The 25,185-nt window shown below is 52.3% G+C and overlaps 7 protein-coding genes across 7 annotated transcripts; 6 read left to right on the top strand and 1 right to left on the bottom strand.

Moving 5' to 3' along the window:
* Window positions 1–795: 795 nt before the first annotated feature.
* Window positions 796–2,280, top strand: SEPMUDRAFT_149052 (2-Hacid_dh_C-domain-containing protein). Its single transcript, XM_016905309.1, has one exon. It carries the CDS (start codon window positions 971–973, stop codon window positions 2,060–2,062), a length of 1,092 nt encoding a protein of 363 aa, XP_016762048.1. The 5' UTR covers window positions 796–970; the 3' UTR covers window positions 2,063–2,280.
* Window positions 2,281–4,048: 1,768 nt separating this feature from the next.
* On the top strand, window positions 4,049–7,652 carry SEPMUDRAFT_133108 (uncharacterized protein; the record flags this gene model as incomplete). Its single annotated transcript, XM_016902545.1, has 2 exons — window positions 4,049–5,954; window positions 6,073–7,652. The coding sequence occupies 2 exons, from the start codon at window positions 4,049–4,051 to the stop codon at window positions 7,086–7,088; spliced, it is 2,922 nt and encodes a 973-aa protein (XP_016762047.1). The 3' UTR covers window positions 7,089–7,652.
* A 3,183-nt stretch (window positions 7,653–10,835) lies between these two features.
* Window positions 10,836–14,446, top strand: SEPMUDRAFT_149050 (Rad4-domain-containing protein). The gene has a single exon (XM_016905308.1). The coding sequence runs from the start codon at window positions 10,880–10,882 to the stop codon at window positions 14,396–14,398; it is 3,519 nt and encodes a 1,172-aa protein (XP_016762046.1). The 5' UTR covers window positions 10,836–10,879; the 3' UTR covers window positions 14,399–14,446.
* Window positions 14,447–14,712: 266 nt separating this feature from the next.
* SEPMUDRAFT_65304 (uncharacterized protein) lies at window positions 14,713–17,835 on the bottom strand (the record flags this gene model as incomplete). The annotated part of the gene is made up of 2 exons (XM_016909712.1): window positions 14,713–16,959; window positions 17,044–17,835. The coding sequence occupies 2 exons, from the start codon at window positions 17,833–17,835 to the stop codon at window positions 14,713–14,715; spliced, it is 3,039 nt and encodes a 1,012-aa protein (XP_016762045.1).
* A 369-nt stretch (window positions 17,836–18,204) lies between these two features.
* On the top strand, window positions 18,205–19,786 carry SEPMUDRAFT_149049 (NEDD8 activating enzyme). The gene has a single exon (XM_016905307.1). The coding sequence runs from the start codon at window positions 18,220–18,222 to the stop codon at window positions 19,477–19,479; it is 1,260 nt and encodes a 419-aa protein (XP_016762044.1). The 5' UTR covers window positions 18,205–18,219; the 3' UTR covers window positions 19,480–19,786.
* A 324-nt stretch (window positions 19,787–20,110) lies between these two features.
* Window positions 20,111–22,005, top strand: SEPMUDRAFT_133104 (secretory pathway gdp dissociation inhibitor). The gene is made up of 2 exons (XM_016902544.1): window positions 20,111–21,284; window positions 21,402–22,005. Exons 1-2 carry the CDS (start codon window positions 20,228–20,230, stop codon window positions 21,749–21,751), a joined length of 1,407 nt encoding a protein of 468 aa, XP_016762043.1. The 5' UTR covers window positions 20,111–20,227; the 3' UTR covers window positions 21,752–22,005.
* A 1,144-nt stretch (window positions 22,006–23,149) lies between these two features.
* SEPMUDRAFT_133103 (uncharacterized protein) lies at window positions 23,150–24,931 on the top strand (the record flags this gene model as incomplete). Its single annotated transcript, XM_016902543.1, has 1 exon — window positions 23,150–24,931. One exon carries the CDS (start codon window positions 23,150–23,152, stop codon window positions 24,929–24,931), a length of 1,782 nt encoding a protein of 593 aa, XP_016762042.1.
* Window positions 24,932–25,185: the final 254 nt, after the last annotated feature.

The following is a 25,185-nucleotide window of genomic DNA, read 5'->3' as shown; positions in this document are numbered from 1 at the left end:
CGGCTTCTGCGAGGTATTCTTGGTCCTTTTCGTACTGGCCTGCCTGATATTAGCTCCCCTCCACCACCTGCGAGTGTGTGGCATCTCCGGGCTAGCCAAGGAAGCGGCTGACCACCGTGAGATTCATGATGCGACATACCTGGGCCCGAAAAGACGACGGCGTTCTGCTGGTTACCTGCGCAGCCAACGGCCGCAAGGATTGCCGTGATAGTGAGTCGAAGAGCCATGCTTCACAATGATTTATCTTTTCTCTGAGATAAGATGCACACGAGTAGCGAGGACGAAGGCGTAGCGATCGAATGTATATATATCAGGATGGCGTACATAACCTTTACGGCTGAAATTCATATTTGTGAGGATACTTAAATCATGGTGACCAAGCGCCAGGCGTGGATTCGCTTCGCCATGAAGATACTTTACGAGTTGTCAGGTGGTGCATTCCATCCACTGGTACCAGACCGGGCTGTGCCAAAGTAGAAGATGGTGGTGACTGATCATTATCGCGGCCGGCGCCACAGAGCACGTGAGAAGTCCTTTTCCACCTCAGACATGACACTGGTCGGGTTCGAATAGTGATACCTAGTAATGTTGATGGAAAGTGAGATGAAGTGAAGTCGGTGATGTTGACCGAAAGAGGTGGAACTGGCAATGAGGTGAAATTGGGACACTGCCAAGAAGCTGTTATCGGCTAGGTGGGCGCCCACACTGGCCGATCTCGGCTTGGTCTATCACTCGAAGGGCGCGACAACATGAAAAAATGAATTCATTATTCACTCACTCACTGACCTTCACTTCTGAAATCGAGAGTGGCTGGACATATCCAGCCCCCTCTAGAGACCAGTACCCCTGATTACATATACTGAGAGGGGACGGTCACGGTCTGAACATTCTGGCAAAGGGTATTGAGGCGACCTTGACCTTATCCAGACCCTACACAATTGTGTTCGTCACGCAAACCGAGTAGAGAACGATGGCCTCCAATCCGCCTGATACCAGTACTGGCTGGCTGAAGCAGGAACCCCCAAAGTTACCACCGGGATACCAGAAACATCACATTGTCTTTCTCGAAGCGGTGCATATGCCGCTCGCAGAACTACCCTTTGAACATACAATCGACGTATATTCCAGAACTCTGCCCCACGAGATCGCAGAGCGCATCAAACCGGCAACCATTGTTATTTCCAACATTATTGATGTCAAGCCTTCAGACATGGACCATGCTCCCCACATGCAACTCTTGGCAATCCTCGCGACGGGCATGGGATGGGTCGACAAGGAATACTGCGCCAGACGAGGCATCTCTGTCGTGAACGGACCAGGTGCGAATATCGATGCGGTCTCGGAACACTTCTTGGCATTACAGCTGGCGAGCCGCAAAAGAATTGGTGTTGTGGACCACACAGTCAAACATTCCGACGAATGGCGTCAGACCAATTCGTTGACGAAGAAAGTCTGGCCGAGTGGTCCTCCTCTGGGTATTACGCAGGAAACTCTCGGGATTCTGGGATATGGGGCTCTCGGCAAGAATATCGAGCGTTTAGCAAAGGCGATTGGATTTAAGGAGGTGCTCATTGCCGACCGAAGAGGAGCTCGGGAGCTGAGAGAGGGGAGGACGCCGTTTGAACAGGTCATTCAGCAGAGCTCGACGATTGTGTTGGTTCTCCCGCGCGAGCCCGACACCATCAATTTGATCGATGAAGCAGAGCTCAAGGCCATGCGAAAGGACGCTCTCGTGATCAACGTTGCGCGAGGTGGGATTGTGAATGAGGCTGCACTGGCCAAAGCGTTGAAAGAGGGCTGGATCTCCGGAGCGGCAACAGACGTCCTCGATACTGAGCCAGGTGGACCAGGTTCCACGCCATTGTTACCAGATCTGAGTAAAGGGGAGGAAGCAGTACCCAATCTTCTCATTACATCACATGTCGCTTGGTTTGCCCAGGCGACCATCAGCAATTTGCAACGCATCAACAGAGATGCGATGACTGCATATGTGGAAGGAAGAATGTACGATCCCAAAGAGAAGCATGTGGTGGCGGTGCATGACGGGAAAATTTGGAAATAGTGAAAGTTGCCTAGGTATACCTATCGCAATATTGCTATTGCTGCCGTGATAGTGTGGAGCTTGGTTTAGGTAGGCCACTCGGGCTGACTAACGCATATGCAAAACCTCAGACGAACTCACATATACAGGAACGGTACCTACCTGACCCAGCGATGGGCGCTTCGAGACATCAGTAGAGAGTAAGGAATCAATGAATCCAGCACAATCTTATCTTATCCCACTACTTCATCAGATCAGCAGTCATTGCACCCACCACAGGTCTCTGTCGTTTCGTGCTATACTCTATAGAAGCCTGTAAGTTGTTCTTCGGCATAGTCTCTGTAGATGCAACACTTGTGCGGTTGCCAGCCATGGTTTTTGTCTTGATGAATTGCTTGAGAATCGGCTATGGCACTCTAAGCGGGCTTGATTACGTGTGTACGGTGGTGGGAGGGATAGAGAGTTGAGCGGGAAACGGAAGTTCGCCGTGACCACGTCCCGGTCAGCGGTGCTGCAGCCTTCCTGGAGTTCGAATGATTGGACGAAATAGCCCGATACGTCAGGTGAGAAGTCCGATGTTGCGGTGAGATGGAAGTGAAGAAGATTGCACATCAATAGTCGCTACAGCCTACCGGCTACCGTCATCATCATCATCATCACCAGGCGGACGGATATCGAGACGACGAGACCTACATGTAGGTTAGCAAGATCTACTCAAGGTCGGTCAGGTATTGGTGGTAAATAAAGAACAGACTGCAGCTGGCTAATACCTCCTAAGCCTGGACGCAATCTTCGAACCTAGGGCTCGGCGTCTTAAAGTTAGCGTGTGTTCTGCTGCAGTCTAGACTTGACTGTTTCCTGCCTCAGGTATACTGTACAGCAAAAACACCAACATCATGTCCTACGGAGCTTGTACCGGTATCGTGCATACATGTAGTGTTCAGGCAGAAACACCTACGACAACACTCCAGTCTTCATCAGTCATCATATCGAACCAGCGCATACATGGCTCCACCGTGGGATGACGAAACACATAGACGTGCCAGTCCTTCGTGTCCTCTCAATGTCCCCCGCCAAGCTTACGAGGGAGTCAGAGAGAGAGTTCGTATTTCGCATCGAGCATCCCAGCAAGGGCTCGCTCGGCAGTGTGCCTGATCCGGCCTCACCACCAACTGACTCTCAGTCGCCCGCCCATCCTCTTTCGTGACTTTCGTCCACCCAACTGTCCAAAGCGGCAGTCCTCGGAATGTCCTTCCCTGTAGGCAGCCTGCACCGCAGCATCCGTTGCGCGGAATCGAGCTGAAGAACCGCATCCGCACACCAGAGATGGCCATGCGCATACCGTAAACAGAGATTCCACTCCAGCTCAAGCACCTGATGTGGACAAAGGGTTCATCACCGTAACCAACAACCAGTACTGTACCCAGTGAGGAGGTCATAGTCGTCATCATCGTGAGCGTCGAGATGCTTTCACCGCACTCCGAAGCTGCTCAGCTCAGTAGGTAATTCAGGTAACAACATCTGTGTTCTGTATCACCTATTGCCTGCTGCATCCCATTGTACCAAACATTCCATACTTCTAACCGCTTCGAGATGGTCGAAAGCCGATCCCTCGCATGCGCTGTGAATGAACATCCGCTCAGGCTGGCCCCGCGGATATGGGGTCTCTGTCAATGCCGATGATTACCTACCTGTACTGCAGCCTCCATCTCCAATTCTCCATGCACCTAAAACCCCTAAAACCAACCGGCCTTCTGATCCCTACCACCTCGTGCGATGCTGCCGAGCCCGAGCAAAGGGCATGCCACGCCCACTAACCAGGGCTTGGGAGGCGGCGGTGCATCCATGTCTGTGACATCAGGCAGACGGGCAAAATAAATCTGAAGCTCATCCTCCTCCTCCTGCTCCTCCTCCTCTCGCTGCTGCTGTACTCGGTCACTGACATGCCAGACGACTAGTACTTGTGAATGACCTGTAAATGGCAATTTGGATGCTCCTCGCCCCATCATGGAGAAGGATCCCTCCAGCGCCTTCAGCAGCTTGAATCGGCTTCCAACCCGCCTGGTGATCTGTGTAGACGGCACTGACCAAAGGCCCGCGGGAGCAGAATACGACCGACCGACCAATGTCTACCGCATCTACTCGAGCATCAAATCGGGCAAAGTCGTCGACGCCGCCACGGGCGACACGTTGGTGCAGGTGCCGCTCTACTATCCCGGCATTGGTGGCCCGGACGATCTCCTGCTCAAAGACAAACTACACCTAGGAAACTCATACCAAGACCAGATCCGGAATGTGTATGAACGATGCAGCAGACTGAGCGGAGCCAAGGATGAAGTGGTGTTCTTCGGCTTCTCACGCGGTGCATATGTAGTGCGTGCCGTGGCGGGACTGCTGCATCAGATTGGAGCTTTGAAGAGTGCGGGAACGCCCGAGTTTGCTCGTGACTATAAGAAAGTGCTCAAAGAGTCTGGCCACGACTGGAAACTGGAACGCGCGAACACTGTACGCTCTACGAATTCCGACTTCTCCGCCTGCCGCTCCCTCTCCTCCCTCTCCTCGACATCCGAGGGCGACTTCCAGACCGCGCCCGTCATTCGCTTCCTCGGAGCCTTCGATACTGTCCGAGCCATTGCCGATGATGACTACGACACCTCCTTCAACCTCTCGACGCAACACTGGCGACATGCCGTGGCATTGCACGAAAACCGAAAAGCGCTGGCAGCAGACGTCCTCTACCCTGAGGACTTCTACAGGACGGATCTCAAGGCTCAAGAGCGCAGCTTCGTGCAGGCCTTGTTCATTGGCAGTCATGGCGACATGGGGGGCACATCGCCCAAGGCCGGACTGAGTCTCTATCCTCTGCAGTGGATGTTGCTTGAAGCAATCGCCTGCGGCGTGCATATTGAACTCGAGGGTACCATCCCGACCAGCAACGGTGGTCCAGTCTTCAGACCGTTGGCCGTGGTGTTCCCGAAGAAATCGTCCAAAAGCAAGGACAAGGACGCGGTGCAGATGACATTTACCACCGCCAATGGAGTATCTGTCACTATGCAAGATCTGCGCTCCGTACACGATGGATCCAGGTCCCAGGAACAATTCGGCATCAGGCTCACCAGCCGTCCCGTATCGCTGCGCATGAAGAAGCAACGAACGCCATTCGACAATAATGGCTATCTCCGAGGCTATTGCGACCATGCTCCTCAGGGCACCATCATTCATCCCTCGGTCTATCTCCTGCTAGATGAGCACATCAACGTCGCGCTCGATACGAAGGAAGCAAAGCTGCAGCGGAATCTGGAAGAATGGCGTGAAAACATGCTCGGTACACAGAGTGGACACGTCAACATGGGCTTCTGGGGCGACGGCAGTATCACTGATGACGGAAACCCGGGCGCCATCCGTGTCCTGGTGTGCGGCAACACTGGCGTGGGGAAGTCCACTCTGATCAATAAAACGTTTGGCGTCGAAGTGACTCCGAGCAGTAACAGAGTGCGCGGCATCCATGATGTGACGCAGGAGATCACGTTTGATGGTAGACCAGACCTGATCGTGCACGACTCTGGAGGCTTCGAAGCGGGCACCGACACCGAGTTTCTGGCCATTGAGAAATTTCTCAAAGCAAAGTCGAGCGCGGAAGAGATTCAAGACCGGCTGCATGTTATCTGGTTTTGTGTCGAACTCAATTCTGCGAGAACGTTGCAGACCGCCACGGAGAAGCTGTTCCAAGCCGTGGGGCAGTATGCTCACGAGGTGCCCGTCGTGGTCGTCGCCACCAAGAAGGATGACTTCCTGGACATTGAATACATGGCAAAGAAGAAGGAGCTGAAGAGATCCGGTCTCCCCTTTGATGAAGAGTTGTGCGAGGCCTATGCAGAAGAGAAGCTGCATGATAGACTCGATGAAGTCAGGCGTGAGATGGAATCTGTCCCGGGAGGTCGCTTGGATGCCATTGTCGCAGTCAGCCAAGGCAAGTGAATGCACCGCCCCGTTGTTATGTAAAAGCGGTTACTGACATATACTCTCTACAGGCGACGAAGAGTCCATCGCTTTCCTGTCCAAGACCACATCGCACACCTTCGATCTCGACAAGGTCCGTCTATTATACATCCGCGCGCAAGTGACCCGCATCGACCTCAAAGTTGACTTAGCCCTCCACGAAGTTATGCGCCGCTATCGGTCCCTTGTCAGAGCGGCAACAGGAGTCGCATTCACCCCCATCGCTGCGTCTGCGCATCGTAAAACTGCTGCTGCGAAAGCCTGCACCGCAATCTTGAATTGCTTTGGTCTTCCCAGCGTTTCCGCAGAAACAGCTATTGCAAACATGAAGCAGAATGTGTGGGACCACCTGGGCTTTGACTTCTTCATGGCTATTGCCGAAGGGCTCAATCTACTGGGAGTCGCCGGCATGGGAGTGGGAGGTGGAATGCCTGCGATTTTTGTGACGGGCATTGTCTCCATTCCTCTTGTGGTGCCTTCGACATGTCGGCTCTTCTTGACCATGTCGGTCGATCTCATCCTGGTACTGATTCTGTCCTTCAAGCAAGTTGCACTGCAAAATCGCCAACCCTTAGAGAAGGACTTGCAGCACGCGTCTCGTGAATACAGGTTGAAAGGATACTCCGACTACGCCCACGAAGACATCAAAGCTCTCGTGCCCCGGCGAAACATGGCTGCCAGCTTCCGATACGATAAGATCCGTAACGGCCTGGAAAAGACTGTGGAAAATTACAAGAGCATGGCAATGCAGGATGCGAAGGTGTCGAGTGAATCCAAGTTGCGTCGAAACTTGAGCGTGACGGAGGAAGATGAAGACGATGCCAGGCTGATACGTCAAGCGAATCAGAGACTTGTTGAGCTTGAAGGGAGCAGTCTGCCGATTGAACTGCCTGCTGGACGGGAAGCAATCACCACGGAGTTGCCCGCCATTGAGGCGCCGGTCGAGCTCTCTGGAGATGCGCCGCCAAGGCGTGCAGTTGAGTTGCCTGGACATTTCGAGTTTGATATGCCAAGAGGCAGTAAAACAATGGTCGACACGGCCACTTGAGGTTTCCGAGGTCAGCCCACAGTCATGAGAGAGCCATACACGCCTATTGCAGCTGTGGAATCTTGCTCATGGACCTCACGATACCACTCGAGTCAGTCCTTCATGGACACCACGACTTTGGGTGACTCTGAACTGAACAATTGCCGATCTCCAGCGGATACATTGTTACAGCTTGGATTCTCATCAGCGAATCCAACCTCTAGACTCGGACACCCACAACGGGCGAATTGAAAGAAACGAGAGGACAGGTTCGAAACAGCACTTCACCGATACACGCGACTTTGTCTACGTCTTTGTGATATCCCTCATCTCAGCTTCTTCGTGGATCTCTGGATGAGTGTGTGCTCTCCATGGCGATAATAAAGCATGGAATTCATGCAAAAGGATATCTCCATGCTCGAACACATATCTGACACGGGCGATGTCAGTCATCAGCACCACAGCAACATTATTTGTCCTGTTTAACGAATTCATATCGATCTTAATGAACATGAAGTACGATTTCCAGAACTTCCAGGGCTCATTCATATAGTTCCTGAAGATTTCTCCGCACTTGCAAACCAACCACCCGGCTCCGTCCTCAGTATGGATGTTGTCGCATGTCCTCCTCTACTCCTTTGCCACATGACCCAGCCTTTTGTGATGCACTCTCAACCTCGAGAATGCGTAGCCTTGTCTCTCTATCTGATTCTCCCTCCTGTAACTGTTCATCTTGTACCTCCTCCTCCTCCACCACCAGTTCTGAACCAAGCTCATCCATCCTAGCCTCGTATTTCAACTGATACGTCTTTTGCGCCAACAACACTCCCTCCAGAGCCTCGTCGGCCAAAAATGTGCTTACCTTATCCATGAGTTATTGCACGCTTTGGCCGCGTAGCCGTAACAGAAAAATTGCTTCAGCTCGAGTAGAGTTGGGGATCTTCTGAGGACGCTCTATATCGAACATACCTTATACAAAACTCTCCAAGCCTTTTTGGTTGCAATTGGCGGTGCTTACTCCTCGGGACAGAACCTAGCAGTGCATGAACAGGCAGGGATATGGATTTCCTGGTGTTGTAGGATGTTCGGTATAAAAGTATCCCTGGAATTTTTCGAGTGAAAGTCTGTGTGGACAGCGGACGGGAGGAGGGGAGGGTTGATATTCCGATGGAAAAGTGTTTGGCTGACTACTTATATGGATAGCAACAACAATAACAATGACAACAACTACTGCCGCCGCGATTTTTTGTGTTTTATTTCATCACTGTTCGGTCAAAAGGGGCTACTCCTTTGCGTAGAATTCGCTGGAACGACGCGAAACCCGGACGCGAAACCGGATGATAGGTATAAATGCCAGCCCGCTGCTGTCGAGAGGTAGCATCCTTTTTTCATGGGCAAAAAACATAAAAATGTATCGGCATTGCATACCCGGCTATCTGACCTGACTATACCAGTGTACTTAGGTACTACTCACTCACTACCGAGAACGCTGCTGCAGGCATGTCTCGTATTCAAGCGAGGTCGTATGATAGTGCGATAGGTCAAGATAGTACAACCTCACTTACTTACGACCTACTATTCGTGCGAAATTGTTGCGGGCGGTAGTCTTTTACCATACGAATTTTTTTTCCCTGGCTATCGCCTGACCAACACGAGGAGTTTCTCAAAGGATAACCCAGTATAGAGATAGATGGTCGGGGTCTTCGCGGGTGTTATAAGAGTGTTCCCTCTCATTCCTCCTTTTTTCTAAACTACGAAAACGAGTACTAAATGCAAACATGACTCCTATTCGACATTACATGCAGTCGACAGCATCCTTTCCAGCTTTGGTAGTGTTGCTGCTGCTACTGCTACTATTCCAAACGGGCGGTTCCTCAGCTGCGTTCTTGTGCGAATTTCCTTCAAGGGCACTCCTCAAGCAGGTAGGTACAAATAACATTCTTATTCTAATCGATAGAGCGCGAAAGGAACGAGTGGCGAGCTGACTTGGACATTCCTCTAGAGAGGCCAAACCGAGTGTGATTATTATCAGCCCGGCTTTACCAAAGATTACTGTGGAGATGATATTGCGGCTGCCAATGTATGTGCATCGCCATCCATCAATACGGTGACGACGAAAAAGAAAAGAAATGAGAAATCCAAGAAAAAGAAGGAAAAAAAGAAGAAAAAGAAGAGAAAAAGCAAAATCAGAAAACCAAAGATTGAGCTATGTGCTGACTGACACTATATAGTGTCCTGGAAAAAGCAAATACATCTGTTACGGGAGGAGATTCAATCAAGGGTAGGGTCGTCGAATTAAGAAGCCTACCCCCTTTCTTTTTCTTCTTCACAACAGTTGCTGACACTAGAAAAGGGGCCAACAAGGCTTTACACCCACTTGCTACTTTTACAATTGAAGGGAAAGCCGGAGGAGAGCGACAGGCTTTTTATAATTGGAATGAATGTGAATGGCAGCTGCTGTCGAGTTGCAGGCATTCCTCGTGTCTCCAGCCCCGTCGTAAGATAGGTACAGGTATGTACCCTAGTGTATTGTGTGACAGGGCAGTTTGTACTGGATACAACACACAACCTGACTTTGATGGAAATAGCCGTGCAAACCTAGATGCCTTTTTAGACGCTCGGGCAGCTCTAGATTGATTGAGGTCCTTGGGGGCTTACTGAGAGGGATTTAGAAGGAATAATTTTTCACTTCCTCCTTCTTCTCCTTCTGCTACTACTGTCTGTTCAGCTCAATTTCTCACAAAAGCCGAGTATCATCATACCAACAATGCATTCGACGGTGTGGTTTGCATCATTGGTACTGCTGCCTCTAACCAGCGGTCGCAACGCTGTGACCCTTTGCAGGTTTCCTACAAGTGACGATCTCAAGACGGTACAATATCCATACCTACCTTATTTATTCGACAGTACCGGAAATCAGCCTGCTAACTTCGAGTCGTCGTCTTAGTATGGTCGGATGAGTTGTGACAAAGCCCCATACCCGGGCTCGATCGACCTTTTTTGTCAAGCGGCAAAAGATGCCGGCTCTGTATGTATATCAACACGGAAAACAAAAAAAAAAAAAAAAAATGATTGCGCGCCATCTACTGATCCGATATCAAGTGTCCTTATTCAGATCTTTGCACCTGCTGGGGAAGGATGGTTTATGATCATAAGTAGGTCGTTGGAGGTCTTTTTCGATTTTTCCTTTTTTCTTTTTGCTTTTTTCTTTTCTTTTCTTTTATATCAATATTATTTCTTCCCTACCATAACACTTACTAACACTAGATCAGCAACCACGGGGTCTTTGTGCCTGCCATTTACTTTTTCAACGAAACAGGCGATTTTTGACGTTCGAACTTGTATGGTAGGTAGTGATGAATGCGCAGAGACGGGAATATTCAGATCCTCTAAGACCTTTCCAATCATGAAGCGACTTGAGAGAAACTTTTGCAGGGAGGTTTGATAGAAGGCCGGACGTTCGCAGTAGAAGATAGTGTGGTGGATGTGGTATAGAAGTGATTGGTAGTAGAAATGGGCATTGTGTTGTTGTTGGTGGGAGAAATAAAATACTAGAGTACATGCAATACAGTATCTCCTGTAACTGACCTACCTGTACCGGTACCGGTACTTGTACCTGCATAAGTGACGTGATGCACTTGGAGGAACTTCTTCCTTCACTCCCTTCCCGTAGGTACATATACCTCCCTTCCCGTACATGTACCTCCCCTCCCAGGCTCCCACGCTGCACCGACATCCCACCTACCACCACCACCACCACCACCATCACCACCACCTCCTCCTCGAAACGACATGAACCCAGCTCCGCAATCATGGCGCCCGCCAAACGACCCCGAACGCAGACGAAGGCGCATCGAAGCACGCTCTTCGATGCAGCTGACACGCCTCCACCGAAACAGACCACATCAGCGGCCGAGACGAAGAAGTTTCTAGAGAGCCTCGACAACGACGACGACGACGACGAATCTCTGAGCGATCTGGACAGCGATGATTTCGAAGATGTGGCGCCAGCAAGGAAGAAGCCAAAGATGGCCCATATCGATTCTGCACAGATCGGGCAGGATGAGCGTGCCAACGACGACGACGACGACGACGACGACGACGATGATGGAATGGACTGGGAAGATGCCACCACTGCACACCCCAACGTCGTTCCCTCCTCCAAACCGGATGTCGAGATTGCCGACATTGATGTATCGCTCAACGAGGATGGCGTCTACGTAGAGCCGGAACTCTCACTGGCCACGGGGAAGAAGGGTCCCTCCAAGCGTGAACGGCAATTCCGAGTCCTGACACACTGTTTGCATGTTCAGAGCTTGATGTGGCACAACACGGTACGGAACTCGTGGCTCAATGACACCGAAGTGCAGAAGATTCTCGTGGATGGGCTGGGAGATGGCGTCAAGAAGGAGATTACGCGGTGGAGGGAGAATATGGGAATTTTGACAAAAGAGGAATTGGAAGCGAAAAAGGCGGCAGCAGCAAAACTGAGAGCGAGAAATGAGAAGAAGGGAAAAGGCAAGAGAAGCAAGACGAGAGACTGGAGCTATGAAGCCGAACACCTGGACCAAGGTGTGCCAAATCTGAGTCAGGGCGATCCCTTATTGAGGTTGCTCAAGGTCCTAGCAGCATACTGGCGGAAACGCTTCACTGTGACAGCGCCTGCTTTTCGCAAGCAGGGTTACATGCCATTGAAGCGGCTACGAGATGAGATCCAACATTGGAGCAAGAATATGGGAGATGCAGATGAGCATGGTGAGCGCATTGAGAATCTGGATGCGTTCCGAAACCTGGCAAAGTCTTGCGAAGGATCACGAGATGTGGGTGCTCAGCTCTTCGTGGCCCTTCTCCGAGCTATTGGTCTGGAGACGCGAATGGTGGCGAACCTCCAGCCTGCGGGGACGGGATTCAGCAAAGCTGAGGAGGCGCTTGAGAAGAAGAAGAAGAAGAAGAAGGAGAAGAAAGGGGTGGATACTGCAATGTCGGAGAAGGAAGACGATGATCTACCATCTGCGAAGACATCCAAGGTCGCCCAGAAAGCCACGCCAACGAGCAAGACGGGAACCTCCAATGGAAAGTCAGCTCGAGGCGCCAAGACGAAGCCGATCAATCTAGAAGAGTCAGGAAGTGAGTTGAGTGAGCTACCCCTGGAGGCGGAAGAAGACGACGTATCGCTGGTGGACATCACTACTCCGTCTTCACTACCACAGAAGAAGGCTCACAAAAAGTACGACCGCGACCTCGCCTTTCCCACCTACTGGACCGAAGTGTGTTCGCCCGTCTCGCACAAATGGATACCTGTCGATCCCATCGTCCTCTCGACCATCGCCTCCACCGATGAACTACTTCAAACTTTCGAACCTCGTGGCAAAAAGGCGGACATGGCAAAGCAAGTCATGTGCTATACGATTGCATTCAGCGCAGATGGCTCGGCCAAAGACGTCACCGTGAGATACTTGAAGAAGCATCAACTACCAGGCAAGACAAGGGGTATGCGCATCGTGGCCGAGAAAGTGCCCATCTACAACAAACGCGGAAAGGTCAAGAAGTACGAGAATTACGACTGGTTTCGTACGGTGATGTCGAGCTACGACCGACCGCAGACCAAACGCACCGCTGCCGACGACCTAGAAGAGCAAACGGACCTCAAGCCTTGGAAACCCGTCAAGGAGGCAAAGGAAGTTGAGAAGGAGAGTCTGCAGTGGTACAAACAGTCTGCAGAATTCGTTCTCGAACAACACCTGCGTCGTGAAGAAGCAATCGTCCCGGGGGCCAAACCGGTTCGAGACTTCATCGCGGGCAAAGGCGATAAAGCAGTCACCCATCCGGTGTATAAGCGTAGCGATGTGGCCACCTGCAAGACCGTCGAATCATGGCATAAAGAAGGGCGTGAGGTCAAGGTCGGCGAACATCCCATGAAACATGTACCAGTACGTGCCGTCACTCTCCTTCGCAAACGGGAGATGGAGGAACACTTCAAGGAGCACGGCGAAAAGTTACAGCAAGGTCTGTACTCTTGGGATCAGACAGACTGGATCATTCCCCCTCCCATCCACAACGGCGTTATCCCGAAAAATGCCTTTGGAAACATGGACGTCTATGTGGACACCATGGTCCCCGCGGGTGCAGTACATCTCCCCCTCAAGGGCAGTGCGAAGATCTGCAGGAAGCTCGAGATTGACTACGCCGAAGCGTGTGTTGGGTTCGAGTTTGGAAAGCAGCGCGCAGTGCCGGTTCTGTCCGGTGTGGTCGTAGCCGAGGAACACGAAATCCTCGTCCGAGACGCGTGGAAGGAGCAGCAGATTGAGATCAAACGCAAAGAAGACACTAAACGCACCGCAGCGGCGCTCCATTGGTGGCGGAAAATGGTGATGGGTATGCGGATTGTGGAGCGCATGCGAGCCGAGTATGATGAGACATCTGGCGATCCTGACGCGAGCAACCCGTTTGCGAGGAAAGCAACAGCTCAAGCTCGACATGTCCCAGCCGTAGTGGTCGAGGAGGATGTCGGCGCCGGAGGGTTCTTCCCACCTGGACATGTGGAAGAAGAGTCGCGAGAACATGAACGTCAGCTGCGCCGCGAAGCGCCCTCCGAAGATGTCAATGGGAACGGTAGTGGTGGCTTCTTTGCCGGAAGTGAGGACGAAGGAAGTGCCGCTGGCGATGGCGGGTTTCTCGTTGTCGAAGAGGGTCCTGACGGCGATACATCGACGCGCCCGTCCGTTGCTACTCCCTTCACGCCCATGTCGTTACAATCGGTACACCAAGCACCAGAGCCCGATGAAGCATATAGGAGCAACGGTGCCGGTGGCTTCTTGGTCGACAACAGCGAGCAAGAAGAGGATGAGGAGGAGGAGCAAGCGCCAAATCCTGGTGTGGTGAAGCGTTCCCGTACAGCAAGCAGAGCTCCTGCAATGAAAGCTACGAGAATGGCAGAAAAGCCAGCAATTCGCCAGACTCCCGCAAGAAGCGCAGTCTCGAGGAAAGCACCCGCACTAACAACGCCTTCGAGCGACTCGAATCTCTCCGAGCTCGAAGACGACGAGGACCCGGGAGATACTGGGAAGCCTGCGCTAGCTCCACTGCGTCGGGAACGCAGTTCACCCCAAGTGATGATCTCGCCTGTGAAGAAGAGAGCCACTAGAGCGCGGTCGAGGACTAGCAATGGGAAGAGAGCGACACCTGTAAAAAGTCAATACTTTGAGCATGATGATAATGGGGTTGACGAAGATGAAAATAATAACCACCATAACGAAGACGATGAGAATGACAGCGAACCAGAAGTTGTCAGACCTACGAGAACAACTGCTCGGACCAGGAATAGGAGATAGATTGTTACACTATCGATATGTAGAGCTGTAATATTAATTTGTACTTTTTCCGTGCTTATTGCCGAGCTTCCCGTGTGCAAGAGAAGGCAGAGAGTGCAGATGTATCATTTGCACCGTAGACGGAGAAGAGTGAGAAACGACAGAACGGGTCAATGTGACATACCGGCCCTAGATTCGATATGCACAGCAGTTCACTCACTCTACATCCACTGTTGAACTGCCACTTTCAAGCCTAGTAGAGACGTAGAACCCGTGAAATTCTCCGTCGTTCCAACATTTGACATTACATTCCGCGTTGGACTCAATTCATTTTCTTACCTCCCAATACCCATCACATCCTTCTGATAACCCTCTACAATCTCCCCACACCTCATCAACACGCCCGCCGCCAATCTTCTCACTCTCCCCTCCTCTCCGTCCCCTGTTCCATTTCCATTTCCATCCACCAGCCCACCACTGCCCGTGCGCTCAAACACCATTTGCACCCAGTGCTGCGTCTCTGCCAGTCTCTTGGGCTCTTCCTGCGCCAGTCTCGCGACATTTCCCCATTCGCAATTGACTTCGAGCAGTGTCAGGAGGCCGAAAAGAATGGCTTCGAGGATCGAAATGTCGCTCAACGAGGCTACGCGGAGCGAGTGTAAGACATCCCAGAAGGCGGAAGTCATGTCTGCGAGGCCCGTGGTCGATGGGCCGCTGGCATGGAGGAGTATGGAGATTGTTTTGAGGAACGTGGTCAGGAGAACGGCAGTGGCAAAGGGGGAGCGTTGACGGTATGCTGCCAGGTCTTGTTGGTAGCGTGTGACGAGAGGATTGAAAACATTGGCCATGAAGATTCTGGCTAGTTGGTTTGGGGTGGGTTTTCGTTGGGTTCGTGGTTGCTCACTGCGAGCCGAGAAGCGCTTGATTTTGACTGCGTCCAAGTGCGAAGTCGAGCGATCTGCGGCCGAGAGGGCGAGGGGTCGCATGATGCTCTGCTCGACGGAAGTGGTTGCCGTATGGAGAGCCTTGGTCACCGTGGGACTGTAGGTTGCGTGGAGGCGAGAGGGTAGTTGCTTGCTGGGAAAAGACGTGTGCTCCAGGGCTGGGTTGAGGTGATCGGGTTCCTGGAGTCCGGCTAGTTCACGCCCACCAAGACCGAGGGCGGAGAGCATGATGCAGCGTTGAGAGAGTGAGTAGTCGCCTTCAAAAACCCTTCGACTGAGCCATGGCGCTAGCTTCTCCACGTCGCTGAGAAGCACTGCAATAAGGCTTTGTAGTTTGAGTTCTTCAAACCCGTCCGTATCGAAAGGGTCCTGCAGATCTGACAGGAGGAGCGCAAGCTCTTCAGCGTGATCTTTCACTTCTCGACCGAAATTAATCTTTCTTCTGATGAGAGGTGCCGCGTGCTTGATGGCAAGCTGGAATTTGTCGTGGTCTTTGTCTTCCCGTAGCATCCGCATGAGGTCACGAATGTAGACCGGCGGTCGAGATTTGTTCCGGTTGACCAAAGTGGCATCTTCGTCGCTGTCTTCGGCGTCACTGTCGGGTTTTGCATACGGTGTGAGAGAATCGTCGTGGTCGGACTCCAAGGCGTCGTCATCATCCAGGATTTCCGTCACTCTCTCCCCATCCACTTCTGTCTGTGCCGGTGGGCGTACGGGTCCGAAAGTCTGCTTTCCATTCAGTATAGGGAGTTCCTGTGTGTTCACTGCCTTCGCTCGCGGATGTTTGACCAGTTTTGATTGTGATTGTAGCACTTCCCCAAAATCCTCGAAACTGCCCACCTCGTCTTTCACTTTGACAAGATCCTGATACCACTTTCCCTCAGCTGTCCGCAGCTCATCAGTGCCAAAGCTCATCCTCGATCCTTCCTTGTCCACGAGAAACGAAATTGCAGTCGCCACAACCATGCCCAGCCATCGAGCTCGAGAGTTGCTGCTGTGAAGTCTATTGCTTGTGCCCGACATGTGCCCCGAAGAGCGTGCTGTCATGAGTACCGCCATTGGTGCCGATCGGTGAAGATAGCTCGCGGTGAGGAGGAGTGTTTGGGCAATGCTCTCTTGCTGGACAACGGGAGCATGACTGATGAACATCTGATCTCCAAAGGTGGTAAAAAGCTTTTCCAGCAGGGCCGGTAGCTCATTGGGAACGTTCGTCGCCAAGGTGACAATTACAGCCCGTCGGACGGGCACAGATATGGTGCTTGACAAGGATGCATCGGCGATGAATGAAAGCAGGTGTTGCTGCATCGTAACGTGGTCGCTTATCAGCAGATCGAGACATGCCGCCAAACCACATTTATCCTTCGCTTGTGAGTGTACTGCTTCAGAGAACTCGACCACATCAGAGGGTGATACCTGCGTCAGCCACTGCAAGGTCGACTCGAGAAACTGTCGTTGAGTGAAGCTCTGACAGCAGACTACAGTACTTTTTAGGACTTGGGCGTCCAATCTCGCTATTGCTGGAGGGCTAGCAACATATTGGAAAAGTCCCCTCACCAAGGGCACAGAATAGCCCAGAGTGAAGGCCTTGGCAAGAAGATGTGCGCCACATCGGCAAGCTGCAGTTTCCAGCACCCTTTCCTCTGAACCACTTGAATCGCTCAATTGTGTGTGTGGAGAGTAGCTAGCCCGAACTCTCCCAGGTGCTTCTGAGGCCATGAGAACAATCATTCGACCTAGCCAAGCGGCATACTCAGAGCCATTGGACAGCCAGGAGGGTTTCGATGCCACCGATGCAGTCTTTAGCGCATCTTCGGCACGAGCAATCGTCGTGACCAGTTTCCCACTGCCGATCAAACTGACAAACTCTTTCCATGATAGCGACTGCTTTATCGGGTCTGAGACGGCCCGATATAGACGAAGCCATACCCGAGCCACAAGGGAGCGCTTTTCGAAAATCTGGCCGACAAGTTCTAGTAAGTGTACAAGCTCGTCGCTTCCCGAGGATTTGTTGTTTGTGAGGGCTTCGGTCAATAGCCTGATTCGAGCAACGACAGCACTGATGCCAGCGATATTCTGGAGACACGAAGTGAACAGCTTTTTGTCCTCAGGATCGAGAATAGGCCAGAAATTTGGCACGATGCTGCTGACTAGGGCATTGATAATCTGCGCTTGTGGTGGTCCGAGAGCATCGATGCTGAATTCGGAGCATACGCCATCGCTGGGCTGGAGGTGCCGAAAGACTCGGACAAGGGTATTGATGCTGGGCTGACTTTGCAAGACTTGTAAGATCTCCTCCGGCGTTCTCAGTGGCTCCGAGTTGATTCGATATGTATCGTTTGTCTTGATCTCTCCTCTCGAGGCTTTTCGTGTGGTAATATGGGATTCTTGCTGCGATTTTGCCTGCTCGGCTGGCCTGGCATCGATAGAGTGGGTCGAGATGGCTGTCAGCAGCTGTTCCGAATTGTCGGAGGATCCTTTGACGGTCGTCTTGACAGCCGTGAGAAAGTCTGCCATGTCATGGCGGTGGACCAGGTGGAGTGCAGTGGAGTGGAGAGCGACAGTGAGGTACATGTAGGTACCTAGAGATGGAAGATCGAAGTGCATATCACGTGCTATCGCGACTTAGCGTCGAAGCTTATTTTCTTAGTTATCGATAGGCTACGCAGCTCAAGATCGCTTTCGTCTCTCTCTCTCTCTCGCTCTCTTTACCCGTCAAGGACGAACGACTGGACTTCACTCCTTCTCCGCTCCCTCACTTTGTTGGCTTCGACTACGACACTGACCATGGCCGCCGCTGCTGCTGCTGCTCCTTCGGCTCCTTCGGCTCCTCGGGCTCGATATGCTCATATGGACCGCATCCTGTCTCGGCCTGGCGCCTTCACCGACCCCGAAGCCTTCATGCCTGGCGAGCCCACAATCCAGACGCTTGAACAGATCAAGATCTTGGTTATTGGAGCCGGCGGACTGGGTTGTGAGATTCTCAAGAACCTGGCGTTGTCGGGCTTCAAGAACATTGACGTGATTGATATGGACACCATTGACGTCTCTAACCTGAACCGCCAATTCCTCTTCCGCCAGAAGGATGTGGGCTCCCCCAAAGCCACAGTAGCCGCGGACTTCGTGATGAAGCGAGTGCCAGGTTGCCAGATCAACGCATACGTTGGCAAGATACAGGATAAAGACGAAGACTACTACATGCAATTCCACATTGTCGTTTGTGGACTGGACAGCATCGAGGCGAGAAGATGGATTAATGCTACGTTGGTGGGAATGGTGGACAATGAGAATCCAGACAGTCTCAAGCCTCTCATTGATGGAGGCACCGAGGGCTTCAAAGGGCAGTCGAGGGTCATCTTTCCGACGATGACTTCTTGCATCGAATGCCAACTAGATATGCATGCTCCTCGAGCGGCCGTCCCGCTTTGCACGCTGGCCACGGTCCCGAGACAGCCCCAACATTGCATTGAGTGGGCGCATATCATCAAGTGGCCGGAACTGAGAAAGGACGACTTGCTGGATACTGATGATCCGGAACACATCACATGGCTCTACCAACTCGCTCTCCAACGTGCCAAGGAATACGGCATTGAAGGTGTCACGTACTCCATGACCCAAGGTGTGGTCAAGAATATCATCCCAGCAATTGCATCGACAAACGCCATCATTGCTGCAAGTACTTGCAATGAAGCTTTCAAGATTGCCACCAACGCGGCCTCTTTCCTCGCCAATCCCGCTACTCTTCCCCCAGGCGTCGACCCGGAGACGTACGATCCCGAAGACGAATTCGCACCTGCGCCCAACAATTACATGCTCTATACTGGCGACAACTCGATCTACACATATACTTTTGGACATAAGAAGAAGCCGGACTGTCCAGTCTGCGGCAATCTTCCCAAGGACATCGCTCTGTCTGCGGAATCGACTCTCGGTGACTTTGTTGAGAGTTTGGCGGAGAGACCCGAGGCACAGCTGAAGAAGCCCAATCTGAGGTCGGAGGCGAAGTCGCTGTACTACAGTAGCCCGGAGGGATTGCGGGAGCAAACGGAGGCAAATCTGCTCAAGAAGATGACGGAATTGGTCGAGGAGGGCGAGGAGATTGCAGTGAGTGATCCGGCATTGGCGGGAATCGACCTGAGGTACAAGGTGCGGTTCTCGTAGGAATGAAGTTATGATGAAGGGAAGAAATGCAAGCTGGAAGAGAACACCAGGGGCTCTCCGAAAGCCGCCTGTGCCGTGTAGCACGCACGCCGCGAGAGCGAGATGCAGTGAACATGGTTTCAGCCGGAAAATACACGACGAAATGTTTCACATGGCTTACGAACTAGCATTGATATGCGCTTGCCCTCTACATCAAGTCGAGTACCTCCGCCAGTCTATCCGGATAGATGAGGAGGTATATGAAAAGAGATTTAGCTCGTCGACACCATCGAGTGTGATGTGTATTCTGTTTTGGTGTATGCCCTTTCCCGTTGCATGGCCACCCGTGTCTTCATCGTGGGCTTGGAATGGGCTGTTATTATGACGGGGGCAGGAGGATATTTCGTAGATGAAGGTGGAAGTAAGGTGAAGGGTATCTTCGAATGACGAGAGATAGTTACCACCTAGGAGGTACCTGATGTTGTGTACCTGTAGCCTGAACCTCCACGTCGCACAGGGAGAAGAAGTGAGATAAGATCGGGAGCGGCCCGTGAGCTTGCCGCAACGAGGGGCAGCCGCTTGCCGCTTGCTCGTTTTAGCGGGATACCTTACCATAGCTTCAAGAAACGCATTACCTACAGTAACCACCTCCCCACTCTCACCGCCAGAAATACCTGACATCCTCTCCGCTGCGTTCCGCCTGCAATCCAAGAGGATCTCCAAAGATACTGCAGACTCCAACACCTTGATCCACCACAACGCCGACAACATGGAGGAGATTGCACCCGAATACGATGTGGTGGTGCTCGGCACTGGGCTGGTCGAGTGCATCCTGTCGGGAGTCTTGTCGGTCAAGGGCAAGAAGGTGCTGCACATGGACCGAAATGACCATTACGGCGCCGAAGCGGCCTCGCTCAATCTGGAAGCCATGTTCAAGCGATATGGCAACTACAACAAGGGCGAGGAGCCGTGGAAGAAGTACGGCCGCGCCAACGACTGGAACATTGATCTCGTGCCCAAGCTGCTCATGAGCAACGGCGAGCTCACCAATATCCTCGTCTCGACCGACGTGACGCGCTACATCGAGTTTAAGCTGGTGGCGGGCAGTTATGTGCAACAGGGCAACGGTGCCAAGGCAACCGTGGCCAAGGTGCCGAGCAGCGCTGCAGAGGCCCTGAAGAGCCCGCTGATGGGCCTGTTTGAGAAGAGGCGGGCGAAGAACTTCTTGCAGTGGGTCGGCGAGTTTGACGAGAACAATCCTAGCACGCACAATGGCATGAACCTGTCGCAGACCACGATGAAGCAGGTCTACGACAAGTACGGCCTCGAAGCCAGCACCCGCGATTTCATCGGCCACAGCATGGCTCTTTACCCCACTGACGAGTATGCGGAGAAGAAGGGCGAGGCCAAGAACTGTGTGGAGCGCATTCGTCTCTACGTCAACAGCATGGCCCGCTACGGCAAGAGCCCCTATATTTACCCTCTGTACGGCCTGGGAGAGCTGCCGCAGGGCTTTGCTCGTCTCAGTGCCATCTACGGCGGCACCTACATGCTCAACGCCAATGTCGACGAGATCAAGTATGAGGGGGGCAAGGTGTCCGGCATTCGAGCCACCATGAAAGAGCGAGGAGAGGAGGGCGAAGGCATGAAGTTTGAGACCAAATGCAAGCAAATCATTGCCGACCCTTCATACTTTCCGGACAAGGTGCGCGTTGCTGGATACCTGATCAAGGCCATCTGTATTCTGAAGCATCCTATCGATAAGACGGATGACGCGGATTCGCTGCAATTGATTATTCCACAATCACAGGTGGGCAGGAAGCACGGTACGTTTTCATCCTCACATGATTACCAATTACCAGCCACACCCCTTGCTCTCTCTCTCTCTCTCTCTCTCTCTCACACACACACACACACACTGACATGAACATGTTCTACCACAGACATCTACATCGCCATGGTGTCGTCGACCCATAATGTCTGCCCCAAGGGCTACTACATCGCCATCGTCTCCACCATTGCGGAAACCGACGCCAACCACCACCTCGAAATTCAACCCGGTCTCGACCGATTAGGAGCCATCGAGGAGCAGTTCATGGGCAAGCCAATTCCGTTGTACGAACCCATCGCAGATGGTAAGGAGGATAATGTCTTCATCAGCAAATCATATGATGCCAGCTCGCACTTTGAGAGCATGACGGCGGACGTGAGAGATTTGTATGCAAGGATTGCAGGTGAGCCACTGGTGGTGGAGGGATTGAAGGAAGGGCAGTCGCTCGAGACTGCAGAGTAAGACAGGAATCGAGGTTGTAGTATCAGATGGAATATGGAGAGTGACGACTCGACTCTGGATACATGTATGGTGTTGCTGCCAGGCGTTCCAAGTTGTGTGTATGTGTTTGCGTGTGCAAGGAAAAGAGAGGGAAGAAGGGTGACGTTATACCATGATATACTCGTAACATACCTTCAGCGGTATTGAATACAGACGAGAGTGATGAACGAGATGAATGCATGATGATGTCCCCTTTGGACACGACTCTTGTCTCCCGTCCTTTGCTGCTTGGTTTCATGATACCCTCTCTCTTCCCTTTCTTTTCAGGGCATTGCAATCATCATCATCATCTTCATCCCCCGTTGAATGACGACGAGAGCGTTGATGGCAGTGCCGGATGAAACATCGAGCCCTGCCAAGCAGCCCAACAGCCCTTTGCACGCGGGAATAGTTACACCCTGTTTCATGTCTGAGATGGTCTGCACTTCTGCACATACAAGCTCAAAGTCTATCAAAGCGCTTCTCTGGACATGAGGTCGGTCTTATTCCCGGAACTGCGATCACATTCATGAAGCTGGAGACGCAGTCCAGTACAGTAAGGTAGGTATGTACCCATCCAGACATTGTGACTCCTGCAGGCACCTGGAAGATGACCTGCACTTCCCGGTCACATCGCAGCAGTGAGTGAGCGAGTGAGTGAGTGAGTGCAATCTGGCATTGCGAACGAAGACATACAGATCACATGGCGCGCTCCGGCGTGGCGACACGTGGTAAACCCCTTGGGCTTCAAATATGGTATAGTATATGTGATATGGTGCCGCGCGGGCGAGCTGATGGCCAGACATCTCTCGGTCCTGGAGTACTATTGTATAACACCATACCTCAGTCCTTTCTAACAACAAGTCGGCTGAAAAGTGACATAATAAGGGCGGCGCAGTACCTCCTAAAACAACGTCGTGGTCTGCGATTACCGGCATGATGCAGCACCGTTGCGCCTGTCTCCCCCATCGACGTGACGGCTGGAGATCTCTTCTGGCCAAGCACTTCTGTGGCCCCGATGCGCTGAGTGCCATGTCTCTTCATTTGGCTGCTGGCGATCGAAGGGTGCACTCTACTAGTCACACGTGGATCACAGTGGCTTCGGGGACTGTCCTGCGAGGCATTGCTATTATAACTGCGCAACGGCCTGGAATCCCTCATGCACCTCAGAACATGGCACCGGCAAGATTGCTAAAAATGTCCTTCATCCTCCTCGCTGGACAGATGCGCGACAAAAGGGCACGAGGCTCCCCCTTCCTTGTTGCTTCTCAACTGATGCCATCCTAACCTTCACTTTCTGTGCCGACTGCACATCCCAACCCATCCCAATCGCTCTCGAAGGTCTGAATTGAATACACTTCGACGGGCCACCGAACGATCATGACCCCGACCGTCGATACAGTTCTGCACGGCCTCTATGAACCACACGAGATCTCTCCCGTCCATCTCAGCACCCGTCAAGACATTGTCCGATACCTGGAGCAAGAAAGGCGGAATGTCGTCTTCGTGATCAGGAGGACAGCTGCGAGGTCTCGAGACGATCCGTTGCACAAGCGACTCCGATACTTTCTCAATATCGTCTCGAAGACGGAAATTGACTTTGACCTCCTCGAAGCGACTGCGGTCTTGCCCACGACACTGTACACCATTTTCAACTACGCCGATCCCGAAGGACGATTCCTGCCGGAGGAAAAGTATTGTGCGAAGCTGTTGTATGCCGATTACTTGTCACAGGGATGGCAAGGACGCACCAAGGCATTCGCATGGTCCAAGGACGAGTGGTACCCATTCATTAAGAACAAACTCGCCATTCCCAATGCCATCAAGGGCCGTGCCAAACCGGATGCCTCGAAGATCACGAGGCAACGCTCCGACTCGGGCGCTGCAAAACGACATGCTCGGCGGAAGGATTCTGTCAAATCTGTCACGTTCAATGATACGACCAGCGTCGTGGAGTTTGATGACAACTCGCCCGATGTGATCCAGCGCGCCTCCTCGTTGGACACCGGGAGAGATCGCCAAGCGCAATCGGTGGAACCGCTGGTCCCGACAGAGCACATGAGGAGACCTGGACAGCGCGCCCCGTCGCCCCTTTTGCCACCACCTTCACCTCGCTTTGTGGAAGTCCCACTTGCTTCACCTCGCTTTGTGGACGTTCCACTTGCTTCACCTCGCTTTCTTGAGGTCCCGGAATGGAAAGGCTCCGAGTCGACCCGCAGACATCGCAGAGACTCCGCCCATGCACCACATCCCCATCTTCCTCCTTCGCCCCGCCAAGACTATCCCGCACGTGGCCAAAGTCCCAATACCGAAAGGCAGCCTCAGGATCGAGCACATTCGACCACTTCTGATTTGCCAGCATCCCCAAAGCTCCCCTCGCCACCTCCTGATGAATTGCGGGAAGAGTCTTCGCCTCGCCAAGTCTCCATTATAACCCCCGTTGCCACGTTCCCCGTGGAAGAGCTGAAACGGAAGCGAGAAGTCACGCTACTGGAGAACATCAATCGATTACGGAGCCAAGTCGAGAGTATCGATATTCAGCAACTTCCAAGAACACCGTGGCTGGAGCACTTGCGCTCGACTCAACACGATCCTTCCTCCGAGCAGGCTCCCAGCACAAAGGAGACTGGCACCGCTGAACAGCCCGTTGTGGAGAGTGAACTTCCACTGGAGTCTCCAAGCACGACGACGTTGGCCGACAGTACCGAGCCAGTTGAGGCAGTTGCAAAGACCGATGACGCCGAGAACAGTCAAGAACTTGAACACGACGGCGGCAGCAGTGAACAAGACAGCAGCACAGAAACGGTCGACAGTATTGAACAGCACAGCGATACGGAATCAGCCATCAGCACCGAATCAGACATCATTACGGAATCAGACATCAGCACGGAACAAGACATCAGCAGGGAACGGCACGACAGCATGGATCACGGTGCTGAACCCGCTGACCAGATCAAAGTTGAGAAGGCCGAAACCACCGAGGAAGATGCTCAACCAGCCAGCCAATGTGATGTGAAAAAAATCAGGCGTTATGCCACACGAGGTCTTCCTGCACTGGGACCTGTTCGTATGCGAATCTGCTCGATTGAGCAGAAGGCCCGGTTACAGCCACAGGTGTGTTCACCGATGCACTCGCCTCTTTGGTGCAGTGGTGGGAAGTAAACCATGCGTTCACATGGAAAAAATGTATTATACCTATGTATTCTCTTTTTACTTACTGTCATGTATAATATAGATAGTTGAACGATTATTTGGATGACCTTGATGAAGAAATTGAACCATTGTCCCATGAGCATCCGCGTTTCCACTCTTAGGTCGCACCACGACGAAGGAGAAGGAGAAGAAGAAGAAGATGATGAAGAAGAAGAAGAAGAAGAAGAAGAAGAAGAAGAAGAAGAAGAAGAAGAAGAAGAAGA

Source organism: Sphaerulina musiva (assembly GCF_000320565.1).
Source record: "Sphaerulina musiva SO2202 unplaced genomic scaffold SEPMUscaffold_4, whole genome shotgun sequence".
NCBI classification, from domain to species: Eukaryota; Fungi; Ascomycota; class Dothideomycetes; order Mycosphaerellales; family Mycosphaerellaceae; genus Sphaerulina; species Sphaerulina musiva.
This window is presented reverse-complemented; position numbering and strand designations above follow the sequence as displayed.